A 22,045-nucleotide genomic window follows, 5' to 3' on the forward strand; every position below is an offset into this window, starting at 1 on the left:
CTTTACATTCCACACTTCTAAGCTCCCAGGGCCCATCCTTTGCCTCTATAACTTGTTTCCTAAGTCCATTTCTTCTACAAATTACTTTCTACCTCTGGGATTTTCTAAATAAATGTTCTCTTTTAGTTTGAATCTTGACTCTGAATTCTTTCCTAGCCAGAACTCAAAGTATGAAGGTTGCTGAGCCCAGGTCTGGTCTGACCTCATTTGTCTAGCCCAGTGGTCGGCAAACTGCGGCTTGTGAGCCATATGCGGCTCTTTGGCCCCTAGAGTGTGGCTCTTCCACAAAATACCATGGCCTGGGTGAGTCTATTTTGAAGAAGTGGTGTTAGAAGAAGTAGAAGTTTAAGTTTTAAAAATTTGGCTCTCAAAAGAAATTTCAATCATTGTACTGTTGATATTTGGCTCTGTTTGAATAAGGAGTTTGCTGACCCCTGCTCTAACAATGCCATTCTCATCTCTGCCAACAATCCTATAAGTGAGAAACTGACACAGATAATACTCACTAGAAAACTACAGTATCTAGTTGATTTTGGAATGCCTGATGCATTTTTTTTTACGGCTTCACTTTCCTAATTTGCTTTCGTTTATTTAGACCAAACTTCAAATTAATCTTGACTAATGAACATATCACGGGGACAGTTGGAGGGGGTAGGCCAAAGTTAAATCTGGTCCAACGTTAAAAATAATATTGATGGGTAATTCACAACCAAGGCTTAACTGTTATTGAAATTTACAAAGCTTTTATTCTCACGCACAGGAAATGTAGATGCAATGCTTCCAAAGCATCTTTCCTGTCTTTTAACTCGTTTTTTTGCATCTGTGTGGATCTTTTGTTTCTATTTTTTTTAAGATAACTGAGTCCGCAGTGCCTACTGAGGGCTCTGGAGTTTGATTCAGAGTATCTCGGGTCGAATTACATATTTTATAACAACTTAAATCTCTGGGGGCCCAGTGAGTTGATGGGGTCTGTTCACAGCAAACCAGAGGCACAGCCCTCCCGGCTTCAGAGACTCCCCAGTTCCTAGTCCTCGGGCCCTGGCTCTACCTCAAACCTGGCCCCGCACTTCTCAATGCGCATGCGCCAGACCTTCGTTCCTCTAAAATTCTAAATGGCCCTTCTTTTCCTTACTGCGCTTCTCAGCTCACACTGTAACTATTTGTGTTCGCTTTCCTAAGCTTGAGCAGCTCTCATTCTCTCTGTTTACACTGAACGGCAATGACAGAACCCGACCGTAACGCGCAAGCCCCGCCCGCTGACCAACACTTCCGGCGCCGGCGCACTTCCGCTGACGTCGGAGGTCACAGGTGACAGGCAGGATGTCGAGTGGCGGTGGTGTTGAGCGGTGGCTGAGAGGAGCATCTCCATGACCCGAGCTTGGCGAGGGCGGCAGCAGGGATCCTACGTTGGGGAGCGAGTTGGAGGCGGCGGCGGCGGCGGTGCAGGGGCCGGACGGGGGCGCCGGGGGGGCCCGGCTCGGGGGCGTGGCTGCGGGGAGCGGGAGCAGGCGGCGCCGGCGCCGGGGAATGCCCGCCGCCCTCGGGGGAGCCGGGAAGCCCTGCTCCGCGCGATCGCTTCATGCCGCCCACCGGCTTAGAGCCCGCCAGAATGAACAGGAAGAAAGGAGACAAGGGCTTTGAAAGTCCAAGGCCATATAAACTATAAGTATCTTTCTCGATCGCCCTTTCCTCCTCGGGGTTGTGCCTTCATCCGTTCTAGTGTTTGTTTGCTTGAAACTGACTTGGGCTTGGGAAACCTGGTGGGAAACTGAAACACACACTCTGCGACGGAAACGCTATTTGCAGGGCGAAATGCTTTGCCTGACAGTTAATTCAACAGATGTAATGCCCCTTGCAGGTTAATAGACCTTCTTTCTTAAAATGCAAAATTGTATTTGTCCAAAGAAGTTTATTTTCATGGCTGTTGCTAAGTTGAAAAGCAAGTTACCCAAGACAAAGTTGTGTTTGAGCTGCTTAGGACATAGTCTTTGCTTATACTTAGATAAAATGATGCTTCATTTTAATAATGTTTTTGTATTTTTTTTTAATATACAACCCATCAGGTCGTCTGCATCAACAACATAAACTTCCAGAGAAAATCTGTTGTGGTAAGTATATTATCAACAATTGTAAGCAGTAACAACTCCACCAGAGTACACACTGGCTTAACTTGGCTGCTAAGAGGCCAGTTTTTGTTTTTAAAATGTATATTTTTATTTATTTCAGAGAGGGGGAGAGAGAGAAACATGAATGGTGAGAGTATCATTGATCGGCTGCCCCCTACTGGGGGATGGATCCCTAAACCTGAGTATGTGCCCTTGACCAAATCATACCCGAGACTGTCCAGTCCACAGTCCAATGCTCTACCCACTGAGCCAAACCAGCTAGGGCCCAGTTTTGTATTTTGATTTTTGGCTGACCTGGTTTATGTGACATTGGTGACTAATGAAATTTTAGATAAGGTGTTTGAAATCTAGTACCCCGCCTGCCATTTAGATGTATAGATTTCGGATATGTTTCCATTCTAGGAAAGTCCTTGACAACCCAAGAACTTAATTTTCTCTCTCAGCGGAACTGTCTTAAATAGACCAAAATTGTAGTGAGAGTTTGTTTTCTTTGAGGTATGCATGAACTTTCCTCTCCAACTTAAGGTGATCTGTATAGATTTTAAAATGTCATGTTTTCATAAGAGTCATAGAATCTTGGATTTATAAGAATCCTTAAAGATTCATTAGGTCCAATTTCTTCATTTAAGGAATTTCTTTTTCAGTATCCCTTGCATATGATTCTTTACCTTGTATCTTATGGAAGGATACTTTAGATGTATTGTGTTGTATGAATTGGGCAGGGAAGATACAACAATTAGGGAGTCTAGTTAAGAGGTTACTGTATTAATGTAGGTAGTGGAAAGAAAACTGGGTAAAAGAATGTGGAACCTAATTGCTTTCTCTCATTGGTGTCAAGGTGAAAGTTGATATACAGTTTCCTTATTCCTCCATCCACTCCATTTCCCCCTTTCCTTTTGTAAGCATTTCTTTTGGTCTGATCTAGACCTTCATTCCTGGAGGATCTGCATCCTTACTTGTTCTGTGTTTGAGTTGTTGTAGTTTTCCATTGAGTAGGATTATTGGTCAAGTGAGAGCTAAGGCAATCTGGTGAATGTCCTGGATTCTACCTGTAATTTTTGTCCTATTGCACAGCAGAGCCTCAATTCCTGTTTGATAATTAATTGGGATTAGTCATTCCAGCCAGTGCAGTAACCTCTTTCTCTGCCTCTTGGTTCAGTGGTATAAGGAACCTGAAGTGGTCAAGGGACGGTCTCAGCTTCCAGTTTAATGGAAGCAGGACTATGTGCCTTGGTGGATGCATTTTTCCCTCGACCACCAGGACCTCTGAACACATTGAACCCAAGGTCACAAAGATAGGAAGCGAAAATCCTTTCCGTGGCCTTTTTGGTGCAATAGTGAAAATAGTCCCTCTTGCTTTTACCCCTTGGTTCCCTGCTCTGTTTGAGCTGTGAAGAAGTGACCCTGTATATTGTCCACTAGCTTAAGACAGCATCCTGTTAGAGGCCTTTCAATTGTTGCTATACCTGAGCCTTTAGTAATGGATCATGCCAGCTTCTTCTGAATGGTAGGGCATAGCACAAAACCAGTAAGTTTTGTGTGTTTTAAGAGTTCATTGCCACACTTCCCTATATACTTGATTGAAAGTATGTACAGGATATTGAAACAAAGGTTTAAACTGTCTGGTTCCACTCATGTGAGTTTCTGTGTATAAGTGGACTGGCATGCTGTTCAGGAGTCAACTGTATTTTTCATCTGCAGTTGGAAATAGCAGATGCGGGGGGCTGATTAAGTGATATGTGGATTTTTGACTGGATGGTTGGTGCCCCTAACCCCTGAGTTGTTTAAGGGTTAATTGTATATTGTAGTTAGGGAAGGGAAATCTAGAATATGTGTCTGTTCTTGTAAGGACAAATCACTATCCCTCCCTCCCCCTCTATGATACATACTCTCTAATGTTATTTTTCTACCAAGTGACTGGCCCTTTCTTCAAAATAGACTCGTCCAGGCCGTGGTATTTTGTAGAAGAGCCACATTCAAGGGGCCAAAGAGCCACATATGGTTCTCGAGCCGCAGTTTGCTGACCACTGGACTAGGGCATTGCCACTTGATTTTTGAGGGCTCCTTCTGCAATGGGTGCCCTCTGATGGTCATTTATGTGATGACAATGTGAATATTTTCTTATTATCCGTAGTCTAAGAAATTTATTCTTATACTTAACTTCTCCCACCATTTTATAATTTTCAGTGTTTTAATCTTGTTCTTTACAAATCCCTGACCAGCCAGCCAACCCATGAGTATTTAACTGCCAGTGGATCAGTGTAGACGTGTACTTGAGGTCATCTCTACTGCTGCAAAGAATGTACAACCAGATGTTTTTTTCCCCCAGTGTTCTTTCCACTGTAGGATTTTCTTTGCATTATCTTTTAGGGCCACACTTCAGAGGTGCTAGAATTATTTATAATTCAGACTTGTGCTTTGTCCTATTCTGCTTGAACACGGGGAGCTTTCCATGAGGCTATAGGTGTGGAATGAGGGAGACGTGGAAAGCAGTGGGAGCAAGTCCCATTGGATTCTGAGTCACATGTTCATGCTGTTTGTGCTTTATAAATCTGCTTGGCCTAGTCCAGATGTGTTGTTTCTGTTTAAAAGTGGAAAGCTGCTGCACATGTCCAGTGTTATTCTTCAGAGCTTCATGCTGTACTCAGTTCATGATGGTCATTTCAGGTAACATAGTCTTTGGAAGTCTCATGGTCATGTGTTCAGTCTCTGCTGCAGGATCTAGTAGTAAACCAGTAGTTGCTCTGCAAATGAAAATAGTTATTGGCAAAAGAGGTCATGCCCTTACTCCCTGGAATGTGCACCATCATTCTATTGGAAGCCAAATGTCTATCTGGTATGGACATTTCTAATACCATTGGATATGCTGAGTCATAAGGCCTAGGTGGTAGCTTGAACCACAGCCTGCTTGAACCCTTTCTTACCTTGGACCCCTCAGTAAGCCTTATTGGTTATCTAGGAAGCAGAATGCCCAGAAGCTGAAGAAACCCGCCAAGTTTCATTTCTCTTTTTTTCTCCCTCTTAGCGGACAGTGCAAAATGAAGCAACTTCTCTTTCACTTTAGGTCTATTTTTATATGCCTCAGACCACTGGAGCCTTAGAAGCTTCTTGATGTGTCAAGTCCCTGAACTTTTATGTGATTTAACGCTTATCCTCTGCCATCTGTGTTATTTATTTATTTATTATTAAAGCATTAAGAGAACTTGTTACTCCTTTCTCTCCAGGTCCAGTTAGAATAATGTTGTTAAAAATCAGTGTAACTTTCTATGGACTATCCTGCAACTAAGGGACTTTTGGAATATGTTTGACTGAGACCGAGAGCTGATATTAATTGCTAGGTGACAGTGAAGGGCTTCTATCTTGGAGGCAACTTGCCTCTGATTTTTTTGGGGGGAGGGAGGGGTAAGAATTGGGGGTGGGAGAGCATTCACTTGATAATTAGCTCCACAGCTAGTTACCAAAAGCTGTACTGATTTCCTGTAGTAAAAATTCTCCATCTGTCCCTAACCCATTTGGCTCAGTGGATAGAGTGTCAGCCTGCAGACTGAAGGGTCCCAGGTTTAATTCCGGTCCAGGGCATGTACCTTGGTCGCAGGCACATCCCCAGTAGGGGCGTGCAGGAGGCAGCTGATCGATGTTTCCAACTCTTTATCCCTCTCTCTTTCTCTTTGTAAAAAAATCAATAAAATATATTTTTTAAAAATTCTCTATCTGCAAACATGATTGGCAAGTTTGTGATACTTCATTATCATTCTCCAAAAACTACTTGACTTGAATTGGCCAAATAATTGAGTTAAATGAAGATGTAGTAGGCATCTTTCAAATCTCTGGTGGCATTAATCTCTGCAGTTCCCCAGGCATGTTTAGTTGCTTGATTTACTATCTTAGGGAAGTGAAATGAGTGGTCCAGTGGTGTTTTTAGCCCTATAGTAATCTTCATTCCTTGGTCAGAGAATGAATATGAGGATTTGCCAAGTACTGAAGTATGTACTGTATGTTCTGGGAATGGGAAAATAGCAGTAGTCCTACTCTGAGATAGACTTGAGTCATGATTGCCTTTAATACTTGACCTCCAAAGACTTCTAGTCTGACTAATAGAGTATGGTTTGGGAATCCAGGGATTAATAGCAGTTTAGAAACAAGATATAATAAATCTAGGAAAGGGGCAGAAATTAATTCATTTGAGCTTGACATAGATTTCAAGATTTTAAAAGCAAGGTATGTGAAACTTTAACATGTTTGTAGGCGGGGGTGGGGGGTGGGGATGGGGGATGATTCTATATCGAGGGGAGATTGCTGCTAATAGAGCAGGATTTTTGAAGATAATACGGAGGATCACCACTAGTGGAAGAATCATTTTTAAACAGGAGGTAATAATTAGTATGTGTAACAGCGGGGGAAGATAATTGATAGATGGTGGAAGAGTGGTTGAAGTTAAGGATCTTGGGAGGACAGAGAAGAAAGTAGCCCTATAAGGATTGTAGTGAGAAATTGGAGGAGATTAAGGAGCAGGAGAATTTAATGTGGCTGAAGAGGAAAACTGGGAGAGAAGTAATAAGAAGGGCAAAAGGATAGGCATTCTGGTTTAAAATGTCAGCATCAGAGGGATAAAGTGTCTTCAAAAGTGTGATCTTGATTGTTGTTTCTTAATGGAAGTGAAGATCATAGGAATTGAAGTCAAGGAATTTTGAAGTTGTGTTACTCAATGGATCAGATATACCTTCAGTCAGGTAACTTAGAGTGATGGCAGAGATGGGTTAGAATGGGAGAGTCTGAGCCTTCAGTGAATGTTGGGGAATTTGGGAGGATAATATAAGTTGTTTGGTATGAAAACAAAGGAAAAGAAGTAAAAAATAATGGGCATATATTAAATGCTAGATATGATTTTTAAGTGCTTTCTGTATATTCAATTGCTCCATTGTCATAATAACACTAGAAGGTAAATAGTGCCATTATTCCTGTTTTACAGATGAAACTGAGGCACAGATAGCTAGAGTAACTTACAAGATCATACACTTAATTAGTGGTGGAGCTGGGATTTGGATGCAGGCAGTCTGTCCCCAGAACATGTACATATAATTTGACAGAGACACTAAACTACCCTTGCTCATTGACTGCATGCTCTAAAATCTGTAAATGGTTCAGGAGTAGCAGTGGAAACTAGTTTTTTTCTCCTCTAATTTATAGTGAATGAAAGAAAAGGTAATTTCTTGTCAAGGGGGATTCAAGAGACATTTCATGTAAGGCTAGAAGGTAGAGATCCTTTTTGAAAAGGTTGAGTGGCAGCAGGAGAGGTTAACTTAAAGTAGTGTAGTGACTCTAGGAGGATGGTCAGCTGTGAGATGGGGAGAGAGCAAGGAACAAGGAAGAGATGAGAGTGAGTGAGATGTTAGGTGACTTGGGTGTTTAGTTACACCAGCTGCTAAGGATGTCAATCAATGGGACTGAGCATCGCAGGCAGGTACATTTTAGGGCTCTAGGTGGTGTCAGAGACCTGATAATTCAAGGAGACTGGTCTTTCTTTATCTTCACGAAAGATACATCATTCACTATTTTACTACTGTTAACCTTAGTTCAGTTTACTGTTAACCAAATCCTGTTCTTATGTCTCACCCATATAGCTAGCTGTTGACAGCACTTTCCATAATCTTTTCTGGTTTACTTTTGACCTTTTCTTGGTTCTGCTAGCTGTCTTTCAACTGATTCAAAATCATTTGTGTAGATTGGTAGTGAATGATAAAGCATACACAAATGAAGATACTTGGAGAGCATTGTTGATGTGCTAATTAAGGGATTTTGGATCTTCTTTCCTACAATTGCTCACAGTTAACACCTTTAAACACAGAAACCTCATCAACAATATTTTTGCATTTTCTCTTTTTGTTCTCATTTGCTTTTACATAGATCTATCCAGATAGTTTAGTTTAAGGATATATTGTTCTTCTCTTATTTTGGAAGGAGGGGAAAAAAGCTACTGGATCTCTAGGTTTTTGAGCAGTTGGGTTGCATGTATTTTAAAAGCTTTACACTGAGAGATAAGGCATAATGGATGGAAATAAAATAAAGGCATAATGGATGGAAATAAAAATTCTTGCATGTATTTTAAAAGCTTTACACTGAGAGATAAGGCATAATGGATGGAAATCAACTGGAATCATTTAGAAGTGGATTTGAATCTCAATTTTCCATTTGTTAATATAATTTCTAAACTGTTACTTAAAAATGTATAACATAGTCCTTTTAAAGTTATTGGAATTATAACATAGGAAAGTAGTATAATATCTGGTGTACAGTAGTGTTCATTAAACAGTAGCAATTATAATTGTTATAATCTGACCTTCTATGTTTTCTGCCTACATTTCATCTTAGCTTTTCCTGTTGCAGCCTCTGAGGTTTTTCTGTTCACTTTGCAACCCCTGAAATGTTACTACTTTATGCCCTCCCATATTTTGTGTTTGAGAACATCAGTGTTCAACCCTATGATATTTATTTAACTTACTGGACAGATATTCCAGGTTTCATTCGTCTTGTCTTTTCCAATTGATTGAACACTGGCCAGTCAGTGTATTTAGCTGTCTCATGTCTTAGGTACATTTTTCAGATAGATTGCTCACCACACAGCTAACATGGTAGAACTACATGTGTATGGTCTCTGGGTCTACTTGGTTGGAATTCATCCAGCATCTTGAAGTATCTGCTGCTCTAAGAGGCAGCAACAGATTTTCTGTACTTAACTGAAAATCTGTACTTGCCTCTTCACATTTTTGATTTACCTCTCATGAATAGTAATTCATATTTGTTAGCTCATTGATATAGGTTGTTTTGTTTTTTTTTCGGTGGGGGACATGTTTTTTCACTTACTGACATGGTTTTGATTCTCTTTCTGCTCTGTCATTCTTTTTTCCTTCCTCTCTGTTTGGGTTCCAGTCTGATTAGAAATTATTACATTTGAGAGTACATTTGAATAATTAGAAATTATTACATTTGTGAGGCCTTTTACTTTTATCCTAGCAGATGGTCTAATTTTCACTGGTAGTGAATGATAAAGCATACATAATTTGTATCCACTCAGTCTCTAGGACATGTTTGAAATGAAGATACTTGGAGAGCACTTGTCTGTATATAGCTCTTTGGGATTATGGAGTGTACTGTGTGAAATCGAAAAAATATGTTCTAAAACATACCAATCTTAATTATAATGAAATTATTATTATTTGTTTTTACAGGGATTTGTGGAACTGACTATATTTCCCACAGTTGCAAACTTGAATAGAATCAAGTTGAATAGCAAACAGTGTAGAATATACAGAGTAAGGATCAATGATTTAGAAGCTGCTTTTATTTATAATGATCCGACCTTGGAAGTTTGTCACAATGAATCAAAACAGTAAGTTATACACTATAAAAGTTGCTATTTATAACAGTCATTTTTACATAATTTGATTAATTTTTTTCAGTTGAGTTTTCCAAGATTATTATTAGATTCTGGTTTCCAGGTTTGTTTGCTTTTTTTCTAATTATAATTTCTGTTGCTTTTACCACTCTGTACATTTGGTTTAAAAAATTTTACTAGCTCTGCCCAACATAGTAAATTATTAAATTTTCCTTTTTTAGTCTACAGTTTTAAAGAAGTACTATTGGAGAACTTTAAATAAGTTTTCTTAGCCACTTTTTTTTTTTTTTACTTTTGATGTTTTAAAAAATGTTTACTTCATAAATATTAAATGTACTTTTAATAAGTTAGATGGTCCTCATAATCTATAGACCAGATAAAATATTCTATAAAATTTTTTAACTACTTTAGAATATCATATACTAAAATATTATGTCTGAAATATCTCATTCTTTATCTTAAATAAATTTTGCATGTCTTGAAGCTACTTGTGATTTTTATCAGTAAACATATGTTGTGTTGTGTTCTGCTTTTTTCATTTAAATACTTTGTTTTCACTTTTCCATGTTTAGTATGATAGGCTTCATTTTTTTATTATTTTTATCATTTATTAACATTCCACTTAGTCTGCTGTAGCTTGGATAATTATTTTCTAGTTGTTTGGCATTTGTACAATTTCCAGTTGTTGTGATCATAAGCAAAGTTGAGTAAGTATTTTGGAACAGATTAGTTATTTTTGCATTTGAATTATAGATTACTTATCATTGTTAAGGCTCTTCTTAGCATTTTACTTGATTTTTTTCCAGTAAGATTTGTATTGATTTAAATGCTGGCACTTTTGTTTTCAAAGCTTTGATAGCATTGGCTTATATCATTTCTGTGATTCTCAATGTTTTGGGGTAGAATGTTCCAAACTATAAAATATTTTTTTTAAAAATTATAAACTGTTTATTTATTTTTTTAATAGATTTTATTGATTTTGTACAGAGAGGAAGGGAGAGAGATACAGAGTTAGAAACATCGATGAGAGTCATCGATCAGCTGCCTCTTGCACACCCCCTACTGGGGATATGCCTGCAACCAAGGTACATGCTCTTGACCGGAATCGAACCTGGGACCTTTCAGTCCCCAAGCCGACGCTCTATCCATTGAGCCAAACCGGTTTCGGTTTAAATTATAAACTGTTTAGTTAGGTACTCCTTTAGATGAATAAGTGCATTAAGGCAGCAGTTTCTCAATGTATGATTCCCAGATAAGTAGCATCAACATCACCTGGGAATTTGTTAGAAATGCAAATTCCCGGTGAAACCGGTTTGGCTCTATCCATTAAGCTCAATGGATAGAGCCTAGGCCTGCGGACTCAAGGGTCCTGGGTTCGATTCCTATCAAGGGCATGCACCTTGGTTGCGGGCACACACCCAGTGGGGAGTGTGCAAGAGGCAGCTGATCGATGTTCCTTTCTCATCGATGTTTCCAACTTTCTTTCTTTTTTTTTTTTTAAATATATTTTTTATTGATTTTACACAGAGAAGAATTTAGAGAGATAGAGGGTTAGAAATGTCAATGAGAGAGAAACATCCACCAGCTGCCTCTTGCACCCCCCTACTGGGGATGTGCCCACAACCAAGGTACGTGCCCTTGACCGGAATGGAACCCGGGACCTTTCAGTCCGCAGACCGACACTCTATCCACTGAACAAAACCGGTTTCAGCGATGTTTCTAACTTTCCCTCTCCCTTCCTCTCTGTAAAAAGTCAATAAAATAAAAAATAAAAAATAAAAGAAATGCAAATTCCCAAGCATCAACCCAGAACTACTGACTGAAAACAAGAAGTGGGGTCCTGCAGCTTGTGTTTTAACTAGCATGTCAGATAATTCTGATGCAAATTAAAGCTTGTGGATCACCATCTAAAGCAGTGCTCCCAACCTTTTTTTGGCCATGCCCCACCTAAGCATCTCTAAAATCCTGATGGCTTCCCCTGTCACATATAATTCTCATTATTCAAAAAGTGAACTATTCATGTGGAGGAAGCCTAAAAGGCCATTAACTTGGTCTAAACAAGCTTCCAAAGAACATGGCATCCATTAAAAAGAGTTTTCCTTAGTGGTGGGAAGTGGGGCTTGGTTAGTGGTTATCAGAGGGTACAAGAGGGCTTCTAGAGTCTGATAAAGTTCTGTTCTTGTACTGCATACTGGCTTTGGTTTTGTGAAAGTTCATCGAGCTATATACTTAGAATATATATACTTTTCTGATGTAAATTGTGTTTCCATGAAATATTTTTAAAATAGAGAAAATTATTGCATCTTATGGCTTGCAAAATCTGCACCTGTAGTTTCTGTTGTTAATCCTCACCTGAGGATAATTTTTCCATTGGTTTTGAGAGAGAGAGAGCGAGAGAGCGAGAGAGAGAGAGAGAGAGAGAGAGAGAGAGAGAGAAACATGGATGTGAGAGAGACACATTGATTAGTTGCCTCCCACACGAACCCCAACCGGGACTGGGGATCGAGCCTGCAACCCAGGTACATGCCCTTGATTGGGAATTGAACCTAAGACTCTTTGGTCTGTGGGCTAGTGCTCTAACCTCTGAGCAAAACTGGCCAGGGCTGCAACTATAGTTTTAAGAAGCACATGTTCTTTATTTAACAAAGAATTAACAGATTATTTTAATATAATGTGGGTGATTATAATAGACTAGAGGCCCAATGCGTGAAATTCGTGCAAAAGGCTCAACCCTTGTAGCCCCAGCTTCCTCGGCCCTTGCAGCCCTGGCTTCGTCTGGAAGAGTGTCCAGACAGTCATCTGGAAACTCGTTTGGATGGTTGTCTAAATGGTTGTTCTGCTATTCGGTCTAATTAGCATATTAGCTCTTTATTGTATAGGATTCCATCATCTTAATTGTCAGTATCCCCTACAGCATTACTCATATTTCAGGTTTATTTCCTCAAGGAGGACTGGGGTGGGGTGGGGTGGTTATAGAGCAAGAGCACATTAATATTTTGTAGTCATTATTATTCTGAAAATTGAAAACATTTATTATAATCTTGCCTTGTAGATTTTGGCTTTTATGAGATTATTATGAAAGAAAACATTTGATTCTTATGAAAGCAAACACTGAAATCCAAACCATGAGAAAAGTATTCCTTATAACTGACTTTCTATTAGATTTCATTTCTAATGACTCACCATTTTATTTGGATCACTTTACCCTTTCTGAGGAAATGAGGACATTAAGAGAATAATTTCCCATAAAGAAATTGAGCAGCCTAATATGTGGTGTCTAATAAATTTGGCATTTTGTGTAATGATTATTTTTTTAATTTTGCATTTTACAGATAACAGGGAAATTACAAGTTCTTTATCTTTTCAAATTTCTTGTTTTTGAAATTTTATTGAAAATAAATTGTAATCTATAGATGTATAAGTAGTCTTTAAAGTTAGATGTTACATTAACTAAGTGCTGACAGTTTTGAGGAGGAGCAATTGACAATTTCATATTCTGCTTATAGGAACACAGAGGAACACTATTCGGCAGATTCTTATAAACTTAATGTACGTTTACCATATCACTCTGGAGCCCACTTCTGGGTATTTGTACTCCTGAAATGAAAATTAAAGTCACAAATAAACTGATACTCATCCTATATAATAAAAGCCTAATATGCTAAGTGTGTGGTCAACCAATCAGCTGTTCAACCAATCAAAGTGTAATATGTTAATGATATGCTAAGGCTGCTCAACTGCTCGCTGTGATGTGCACTGACCACCATGGGGCAAACAGTCGACTGGCTGACCAGTTGCTAGGATGTGCACTGATTACCAAGGGGGCAGACACTCCGACTGGTAGGTTAGCTTGCTGCTGGGATCTGGCCGATTGGGATTAAATGAGATGGACCAGAGATGCCCTGGAGCCTTCCTGTGGTCCCTCCCTGGCTAGCCAACCTCCCATGTCTCTCCCTGACCCCAATTGTGCACCAGTGGGGTCCCTTGGCGTGGCCTGTGCCCTCTCGCAATCTGGGACTCCTTGGGGGATGTCGGAGAGCTGGTTTCGGCCCAATCGTGCAGGCCAGGCCAACGGATCCCACTGATGTATGAATTAGTGCACTGGGCCTCTAGTTTGTTCATAATAGCTTTATTTGTGATATCAAATATTTAAGAAAATGCTTGGTAAACTATATGGCGTATTGTTAAAGTTCTTTTCTTTTCTTTTTTTTCTTTTTTTACCCCCAGGAGAAATCTCAATTATTTTTCCAATGCTTATGCAGCTGCTGTGAGTGCTGTGGATCCTGATGCAGGAAATGGAGAACTTTGCATTAAGGTTCCATCAGAGTTATGGAAACACGTTGATGGTAAAATACAAAGACTGTATTGAATGTGCAATACAATCATGTTAGGTTCAGTGACTAGAACCTTGACCTGAAAATGATGTCAAAATTGTAAATTTAAATAATCACAAGTTAGAATCTTCTCTCCCCCCCTCCCCCCCCAATTAAGGATCACAGGCTAACAGGAAAATAGCAATAAAGGGGTGTGATAGAAATCAACTAATTTCACTGTTGTTTTTAAAGTGAAAGTTATTTAAAAAAAAAAAAAAAAGTCAGATGACTGGAACAGTTTATCAAGATTTGCGATTCCACACAATATCAAATTAGTTTAGAATTACAGCATTTTATAGCAGGAAGGATCCTAAAATATCATCATTTCTTCCTTTTACAGAAGAGTCATCTGAAGTTGACTCTTTCGAGTAAGTGACCTGCTGAAGGTCATTAATTAATAGTAGAGTCAAGGCTAAAACATAGGATTTATAGCACCCACTGTTTATACTTTTGAATATAGTCTTATTATTTCTAAATTTTTATATTTTTGAATATATTTATAGCCATTATAATTATTTTATATAAATTTTTGCCTACCTTTATTTGGCCTTATAAACATTAACCATGATAAGGAAGTAAAAAAGACATTTTGTTTTGATTTTACATATTTTTACTAGTTTTTGTGTGTGTGGATTATTTTGAGGAGAGTTTTGCCTAATTTAGGGTACAGACATGGAAAGTCATTATTGTGTTCAGAGATTGGGAATAGTGCATATGGTTATAATGTTTTGGGGAAATTAAAAGAAACAACTTCTAAACATAATATGAAAGCAACACATTCTGTAGAAATCAAGCAAGACAAAAAAAGCCACAAAAAAACACACCATGTAATAAATAATGCATAATGTAAATTCTTGGGTAAACTTTCCCATCTACCCTTCACTTCTTAATCTACTCCCAGAGTCAACTATGGTTAACTGTCTGTGGGGAAATGTAATAATAGAACAAACTTATTTTTTCTTTTTGTCAGTCTGCTTTTTGTATGCTTTTAAATATTTTTTGCAGGGGGTTTCTATGTTCTTTAACTTTTATTAAATTTAATAGGCTGACATTAGTTAATAAAATCACATAGTTTTCAAGTGTACAATTCATAATACATCATCTGTATGTGCATTGTATGCCCATCACCCAGAGTCAAATCTTCCATCACCATATGTTTAACCTGAAAAGTAAGTCTTCAATTAGACTTAGAAGGGGAGGACTTAAGAGGAGGAGAAGTCCAATGTGGGAGTTGTGATTTTTTCTTTAGGCAGTGTAGCATTGTCAGGAATGTTGACATGAGGACATGGCATAGCTAAAGCTACATTTCCAAGAACACAGCAGTGACTAGAACTGAGTGGAGCCAAGGACACCTGTGAAGGCAGTCTATTGAGTTAACCTCGGTGGAGAGATGGCGAAAACCTGAATTTGGTTAATGAGTGTGGTTTTTCATGAGCCTTTTTATGTTCAGTGTAAGTTTGCTCTTATTACATAGACCACTAATTATATATTTATGTATCAATGCATGTGTGTATTTATTTGTTGCAGAATTAAAGGTCCTAAAGATACACATCAATTTTTCTTTGGATCAGCCAAAAGGAGGTCTTCATTTTGTGGTACCCAGTGTAGAGGGAAGTATGGCAGAGAGAGGTGCTCATGTTTTCTCTTGTGGGTATCAGAATTCCACAAGGTAGATTACTAATTCTTATATATTTTAGTTAATTTCATTTTCAATGTAAATACAATACATGTATTTAGTATAAAATGAGAAGTACCAGCTTGATTCCTCCAATCTCGTCTACCTCTTTCTTGTTCTATTAATTATTCCTCCTTAATATGTCTTCTTTCTTCTCTCTCATTTGTAAGTATATTGTTCTAAAATCATCTCAGGTCCTTTATTTTTTAACATTATATTGAAGTAAACAAAGAATTACACAAGTTGTATATAAAAAGTTCAATAAATTTTCACAGGTGAACAACCTATGTAATCCACACTTACATCAAGAAAAAGAACATTACCAGCATCTCAGAGTCTATTTCCCACCCATTTCCATTCACTGCTTCCCTACCTGATATTCTCCTGCCAAAGGGTAATCACTGTTCTGATTTCTAAAATACCACAGATTAATTACACCTGTTTTTGAACTTTATATACATGGAAGCATATGCATCATGCTCTGTATATCTGGCTTTTTTTGTTGAACACTAAGAGAGTGAGATTTGGTTTCATTGTGTGTAATTGTAATTGTAGTTTATTCTCATAGTTCTGTGGTTCACTACATATTGTTGAAATACTACTTTATGGTATGCGTTTTCTTCTGAGATTATTAACTCCTCCAAGTCAGGGATGATATCTTATATTTCTTTGTGTTTCAGTGCCACTTATAGATCCTGGCACATAATAAAACCTGACCTGAATTGATAGAAAGTCAACTAGAAATTTATATATGGCTTTACCAGCACTGTTTGAATTTATATAATGCATTACATACTCCAAAAAAGCGATCTTCTAACTTATTTTTATTTGTTTGTTTGTTTATTTATTTATTTATTTATTTATTTATTTATTTTTTCGATCTTCTAACTTATAAAATAGATTCTGAATATTGTATTTTAAAAAATTTATTATCAGTATTTTTAGTTTTGCCAGATAATATTTGGAGACAAGTTTCTGTCTTTAATAAAAATCTTCCACATTGCACAGTTAAAAAAAAAACAACACCAAACACTTCAGTATTCAAATAGCTAAAGTTTCTTACTGTAGTTATTCTATGAATGTTAAAATAATTTATATCCGGGTAAAATAATTTAGGTTACACTTTCAACATATTTTTTTTTTATACTCTTGTTCTTTTTTCTAGATTTTGGTTCCCATGTGTTGACTCATACTCTGAATTATGTACATGGAAATTAGAATTTACAGTAGATGCTGCTATGGTGGCTGTTTCCAACGGCGATTTGGTGGAGACAGTGTATACCCATGATATGAGGAAGAAGACCTTCCATTACATGCTTACCATTCCAACATCTGCATCAAATATCGCCTTAGCCATTGGACCTTTTGAAATACTTGTAGATCCATATATGCATGAGGTATAGCTTCTTGCTCCTTTCTCTCCTTTCGCCCTTTCACTCCTGAGAAAAAGAAGGATATTAATGAAATACTAAGTTTTTCTTGACTCTTCTAACTGTCAAGAATATCATTCTAGAGAAAAGGTTTCTTTGTCTGATATATTTAATGATGTGAATTCCTTTCAAAGTATTGTCGTATTAAAATTTAAGATTTTTTCCAATAGAAGTCTTCACATTCAAAAAAGCTTCAAGTATACCTTGATTAGAGTATATAGGCTAATTTTGTAACTAATTGTGCACATTAATAATCTCTTCTTTTTGTTTGGCATATGTTTATAAATGTTATAAACATCTCTGGACCTGAAAAATTGCAATTTAAAATTAAAGAGCAAGATTTGTTCTCACTTCATTATACAAAGGAAAAGAGAAAAGGATGAGACAGGGTTAGAATTCTCAACAAACTCATGAACGCTTCTTCCAGTTTTCCCCCATCCCATATTTTGTAACAAATCATTTACCAGTTGATAGGCCCAATAGTGCGTTTAGATCTCCCCAAGCATGAGACTGCTTGAAATTAGAAAGTGATTCACTGGTTATTGATCCTCTGGTTATGGTACACTTTTAAAGTAACATTTGAATGAATCTATTATTTACCAAAATCCAAAATCTATTAGTTCTTTATGTTTTCAATTTTAGTTATTACTACTTTTAATATAAGGCTTATCCTGGGACCATGTATATCTCAATAGCATTTCTTTCAGTTATGTGAGCAAAAATGAGGGCAACCAGATTTAGACTGTTAGCTCCTTGCTCTGTTTACTTTCCTGAAATTCACAGGATTTTTGAAATCACTCATGGAAATTTTTCAAAATATTTTGTGAATAATTTTAAAAACTATCTTGACAATGTCTCTTAAAAGCATATTTGCTGATTAGATTGGCAATGAATTTTATTATTGATAAGTGATAACTTTAAAAGCAACATTTGATTTGTACCTACTTTGTATTTTGGAAGAATTTTTTCCCACGTTGAGTCATTGGATGAGAAAAAGGAAAATGAGGGTCAGGTATTTTTCTCAAACACTTAACGCTCATATCTTAGTTTTTTCATCTCAAGTAGTGTGTGTGTGTGTGTGTGTGTGTGTGTGTGTGAGAGAGAGACTGATTTCAGAGAGAGGAAGGGAAAGGGAGAAACATCAATGATGAAAGAGAATCATTGATTGGCTGCCTCCTGCAAGCCCCTTACCGGGAATGGAACCCTGATCTCCTGATTCAAGGGTTGATGCTCAACCACTGAGCAATACCAGCTGGGCTCAAATAGTTTTAATTTTTGCCTCAATATCAGTAGATTTGCTATCATAGGTTTGTCTGAAAGTGAATTCTTTTTTTTTTTTTTGGTGAGTAGTATTTTATTTTTTGTTTGTGTACCTATAGAAGTATACCTGATCAGGATGCAATTTGGGTCCTGCCCATTAATAATGTTTAGATATTCATCCCTCACTATTATGGTAGTCTCTACTCTATTTTTTTATAATGCTATCAGAAGAATAATTTTTATCATAAATTGAAACTTTCCTTACCTCCACAATTCTGCAGTAATCAGAACTTGTTAGCATGGCTTTCAAGATCTCCTAAAATTTTACCCTAATATTCCTTTCTAGCTTTTTTCTAATACATTCTTATTTGTGTTTATTATATTCAATATAGATAGTTTATTTAGATTTTCCTGATCATACCCTATTTCTTCCTATTTCTGACACTATCTGCAATGTCCTCTTTTCCTCTCCTCACCTATCAGACTTTTGTTCAATTTAAAAAGATTAGGTCAAATTCGATCGCCTGCCTGAAACATTGCCAGTTTGTTCTAGCAAGGGTGATCTCTGTCACTGTTGATGCCATTCATTTGGCACAGAATCATAAATTGGGATGAGATGGAATGTTATACTTGTGTGTCATGTCCAAGGTGTATGTAGCCTAATAAGGAAATCAGAATTACTGTTTCTATTGCAGGCATTTCTTATTTCCTAGCAAGCAGTAAGCTCCCTGCAGCTTTCAATATGTAGTTGAGATAATCGAGGAAGACATTCTATGTACAGTAAAGATAGTATGATTAACATTAACTATTAATTATTAAGGTAATACTATAAAATGTCCAATATTCACTGGGTTAAATATTTCTGAATTACTGGTAGATCTGTAAGTCTTTGAAATGTATATCTTTTTTGTTTTGTATGCAGAAGAATTTTTTATTTAATTTGGGAACAAAGTTTTATTTTCATTAATTCTAAGCATTTTACAGACTTATAATTCATCATGAATTTGATTTTTAAGTACAATAAATACTTTGTACATATAGTAAAGGTAATCTCTAATTTCACATCAGCATTTTCTTTCAGTACCATGAATTTGTAAAAAAGAAAAAGGGACCTGTTTGAATATTTGTTTATAATTGAGATATTTAGGACATTTAAAATACAAAATTAACTTATTTAGGATAAGTTATTTTTCTTTGCATTTATTTTCAGGTTACTCATTTTTGTTTACCCCAACTTCTTCCATTGCTTAAACATACCACATCATATCTTCATGAAGTTTTTGAATTTTATGAAGAAATTCTTACATGTCGATACCCATACTCCTGCTTTAAGACTGTATTCATTGATGAGGCTTATGTTGAAGTGGCTGCTTATGCTTCTATGAGCATTTTTAGGTTGGTATTTCTTCTAATTTGAAATGGTTATTTATTATATGATCAATTTTAAGATGTGTTTTGTATTTTTTCTTTCATTTAGACATGGTTGGCTTTGTATAAAATCTAGTGTTTTTAAAATTAAAGAACATAAAAAAGCATAAAGAAGAAAACTTAGAATAACCCAAAAGAATCATACTGTTTTCATCCAGGATTAGCTGATATTGTTTTACATATGTGTTTTTTTAGTTTCTACAATTAAAAAAAAAATTATTTATTTTAATATATTTTTATTGATTTCAGGAAGGGAGAGGGAGAGGGAGAGAGAGATAGAAACATCAATGATGTGAGAGAATATTTGATCTGCTTCCTGCACTCCCCCTACTGGGGATCAAGTGTGCAACTCAGGCATATGCCCTTGACCATAATCGAACCTGAGACCCTTCAGTCCTCAGGTCAACAGTCTATCCACTGAGCCAACCTGGGTAGGGCAAAAATGTATATTTATTGATATCAAAAAGGAAGGGAAAGGAATAATGATGAGAGAGAATCATTGATCGGCTGCCTCCTACATGCCCCACATGGGATCAAGCCCACAACGCAGGCATGTGCCCTGACCAGGAATCAGACCCTCACCTCCTGGTTCATAGGTTTCTACAGTTTTTATTTGCACGTATGAGAAAAGAATAATCTCAATTATAAAAATTTCTTTTTATGAAAAATCACTATTAAAAATGTGGAAAGTATAAGCCATGAATAGCATAAAACCAAATTATAGTTAAAGATTTTGTTTAACTATTTTCTGTAATCTATTTCTAAAATCAAAGAAATAATAGAAGAACATTTCTCTGACATGAAGGAAGCTGCGAGCCATTTGATTTTAAGGGATAAAATGAATATAAAGGGGCTGTACATCTTTATGAAATTTCAAGTTTCAAGGCTAAAGAAAAAACATTTAAGTAACTAAATAGGAAGGAAACAAGTTACACACTAAGAAAAAAGTGGACTTTTCCCAAACTTTACTTATGTAACTAAATTCTATAATGAAGCAGTGCCTGTTGAATTTTTAGAGCAACAACTACAAAGAACTCTGTACATAGTTACGATACTATTCATATACTAGAGGCCTGGTGCATGAAATTTGTGCACAGGTAAGGTCCCTAGGCCTGGCCAGTGATCAGGGCCAATATGTGGGGTGACTTGCAGGGCAATCGGGGGGGCCTCCATGGCACTGCCTTGGCTGGCTTGGTGCCGTCTGCTCGCCAGCCCTGCCCCCCACCGCTGCCGGTTGCTTCCCTCTGTGGGGTGACTGGTGGGTGATTGGGAATGGGCCCCGCTGGCACCCACCTTGGCTGGCCTGGGGCCTGCAGGGTGGGGGCAGCTCCTGCATGGAGCATCTGCCCCCTGGTGGTCAGTGTGTGTCATAGCAACCAGTTGTTCCACTGTTTGATCAATTTGCATATTAGGCTTTTATTATACACAGTATAAGTTAAGAGAAAGACCTAGACATGTAATAACTCACATAATTGGCCTGACATTGCCTGAAAGGTCCATCAGTCAAAATGGAAGAAGGGATACAAAAGGAGCAGCCATTAACTATTAAAAAATAGTTAATGCCTATTTACCGACATTTGTAAATAATTAAGCCAGTAAAGAATAGTTAATGTAAAAAACCCTAAAAAACAGTTAATGTCTAAAACATTTTTTGGAACATGATTATGAAATCAAATGCAAATGTCAGAGGTAAAAAAAAGTAAATCATAAAATATATAATTATTTGACAAAAATTTAAGATGAAGGAAAGCCAAAGAAGGAAATAAATGTGTCCTACATTTCTCATTTAACTTCAATGCACTTATAGATATTGTTTAATTCTTGAAAATGGCAGATTTTTTTTCTGTTTTTAAATATTTTGTTTTATTCTATAGGCACATAATCTTGAAATTATTACAGAAGAGGGAATGTTTTACATATTTTTAAAAAGTATTTTCTGCTTATGCAGTTAAAAATCATGTAAGTTATTTTGTGAATAACTAGTGAGAGATTTTTCTTTGCACTATTTCAAAATTCATTTATATTTTCAGAAATTTTTTTTAAGAAAAAAAGAGAACTTTATTTTCTTTTTCTTCCTTTTTGTATCCTCTTTACCTCTCTCTCTTCTCTGTTTCATTCTTGGAAAAGTTTTAAATTTAGAAGTTTTGTGTGTCAAGGTTAATCATCTTACTCTATCTGGACCTAAATTTTCTCATCTCTGAAAAGGGGAGTGCCTTAGCTGGCTTGATTACGGTTAAGCGCACATGCCCAAGTTGCAGGCTTGGTCTCTCGTGGGTGGCATGCAGGAAGCAGCCAATCAGTGATTCTCTCTCATCATTGATGTTTCTCTTTCTCCATCTCCCTTCCTCTCTGAAATCAAT

General features: G+C 37.1%; 1 protein-coding gene across 5 annotated transcripts in view; it reads left to right on the top strand.

Moving 5' to 3' along the window:
- Positions 1-1,281: 1,281 nt before the first annotated feature.
- The window catches only part of TAF2 (TATA-box binding protein associated factor 2), a 60,944-nt gene continuing 40,180 nt past the window's right edge, over positions 1,282-22,045 (top strand). For 4 of the 5 annotated variants that reach the window (XM_084864976.1, XM_084864977.1, XM_084864978.1 and 1 more), the window contains exons 1-7: positions 1,282-1,662; positions 2,054-2,108; positions 9,353-9,513; positions 13,747-13,865; positions 15,420-15,561; positions 16,733-16,964; positions 19,468-19,652. In XM_084864976.1, coding sequence (XP_084721102.1) covers positions 1,580-1,662; positions 2,054-2,108; positions 9,353-9,513; positions 13,747-13,865; positions 15,420-15,561; positions 16,733-16,964; positions 19,468-19,652 — 977 coding nt within the window. In that variant the 5' untranslated portion in view covers positions 1,282-1,579. Of the gene's footprint in view, positions 1,663-2,053; positions 2,109-9,352; positions 9,514-13,746; positions 13,866-15,419; positions 15,562-15,830; positions 15,962-16,732; positions 16,965-19,467; positions 19,653-22,045 lie in introns of those variants that run through there. The other variant, XM_084864980.1, reaches the window with a different exon arrangement.

Source organism: Pipistrellus hanaki (genome assembly GCF_964339955.1).
Source record: "Pipistrellus hanaki genome assembly, chromosome: 17".
Lineage (NCBI taxonomy): Eukaryota > Metazoa > Chordata > Mammalia > Chiroptera > Vespertilionidae > Pipistrellus > Pipistrellus hanaki.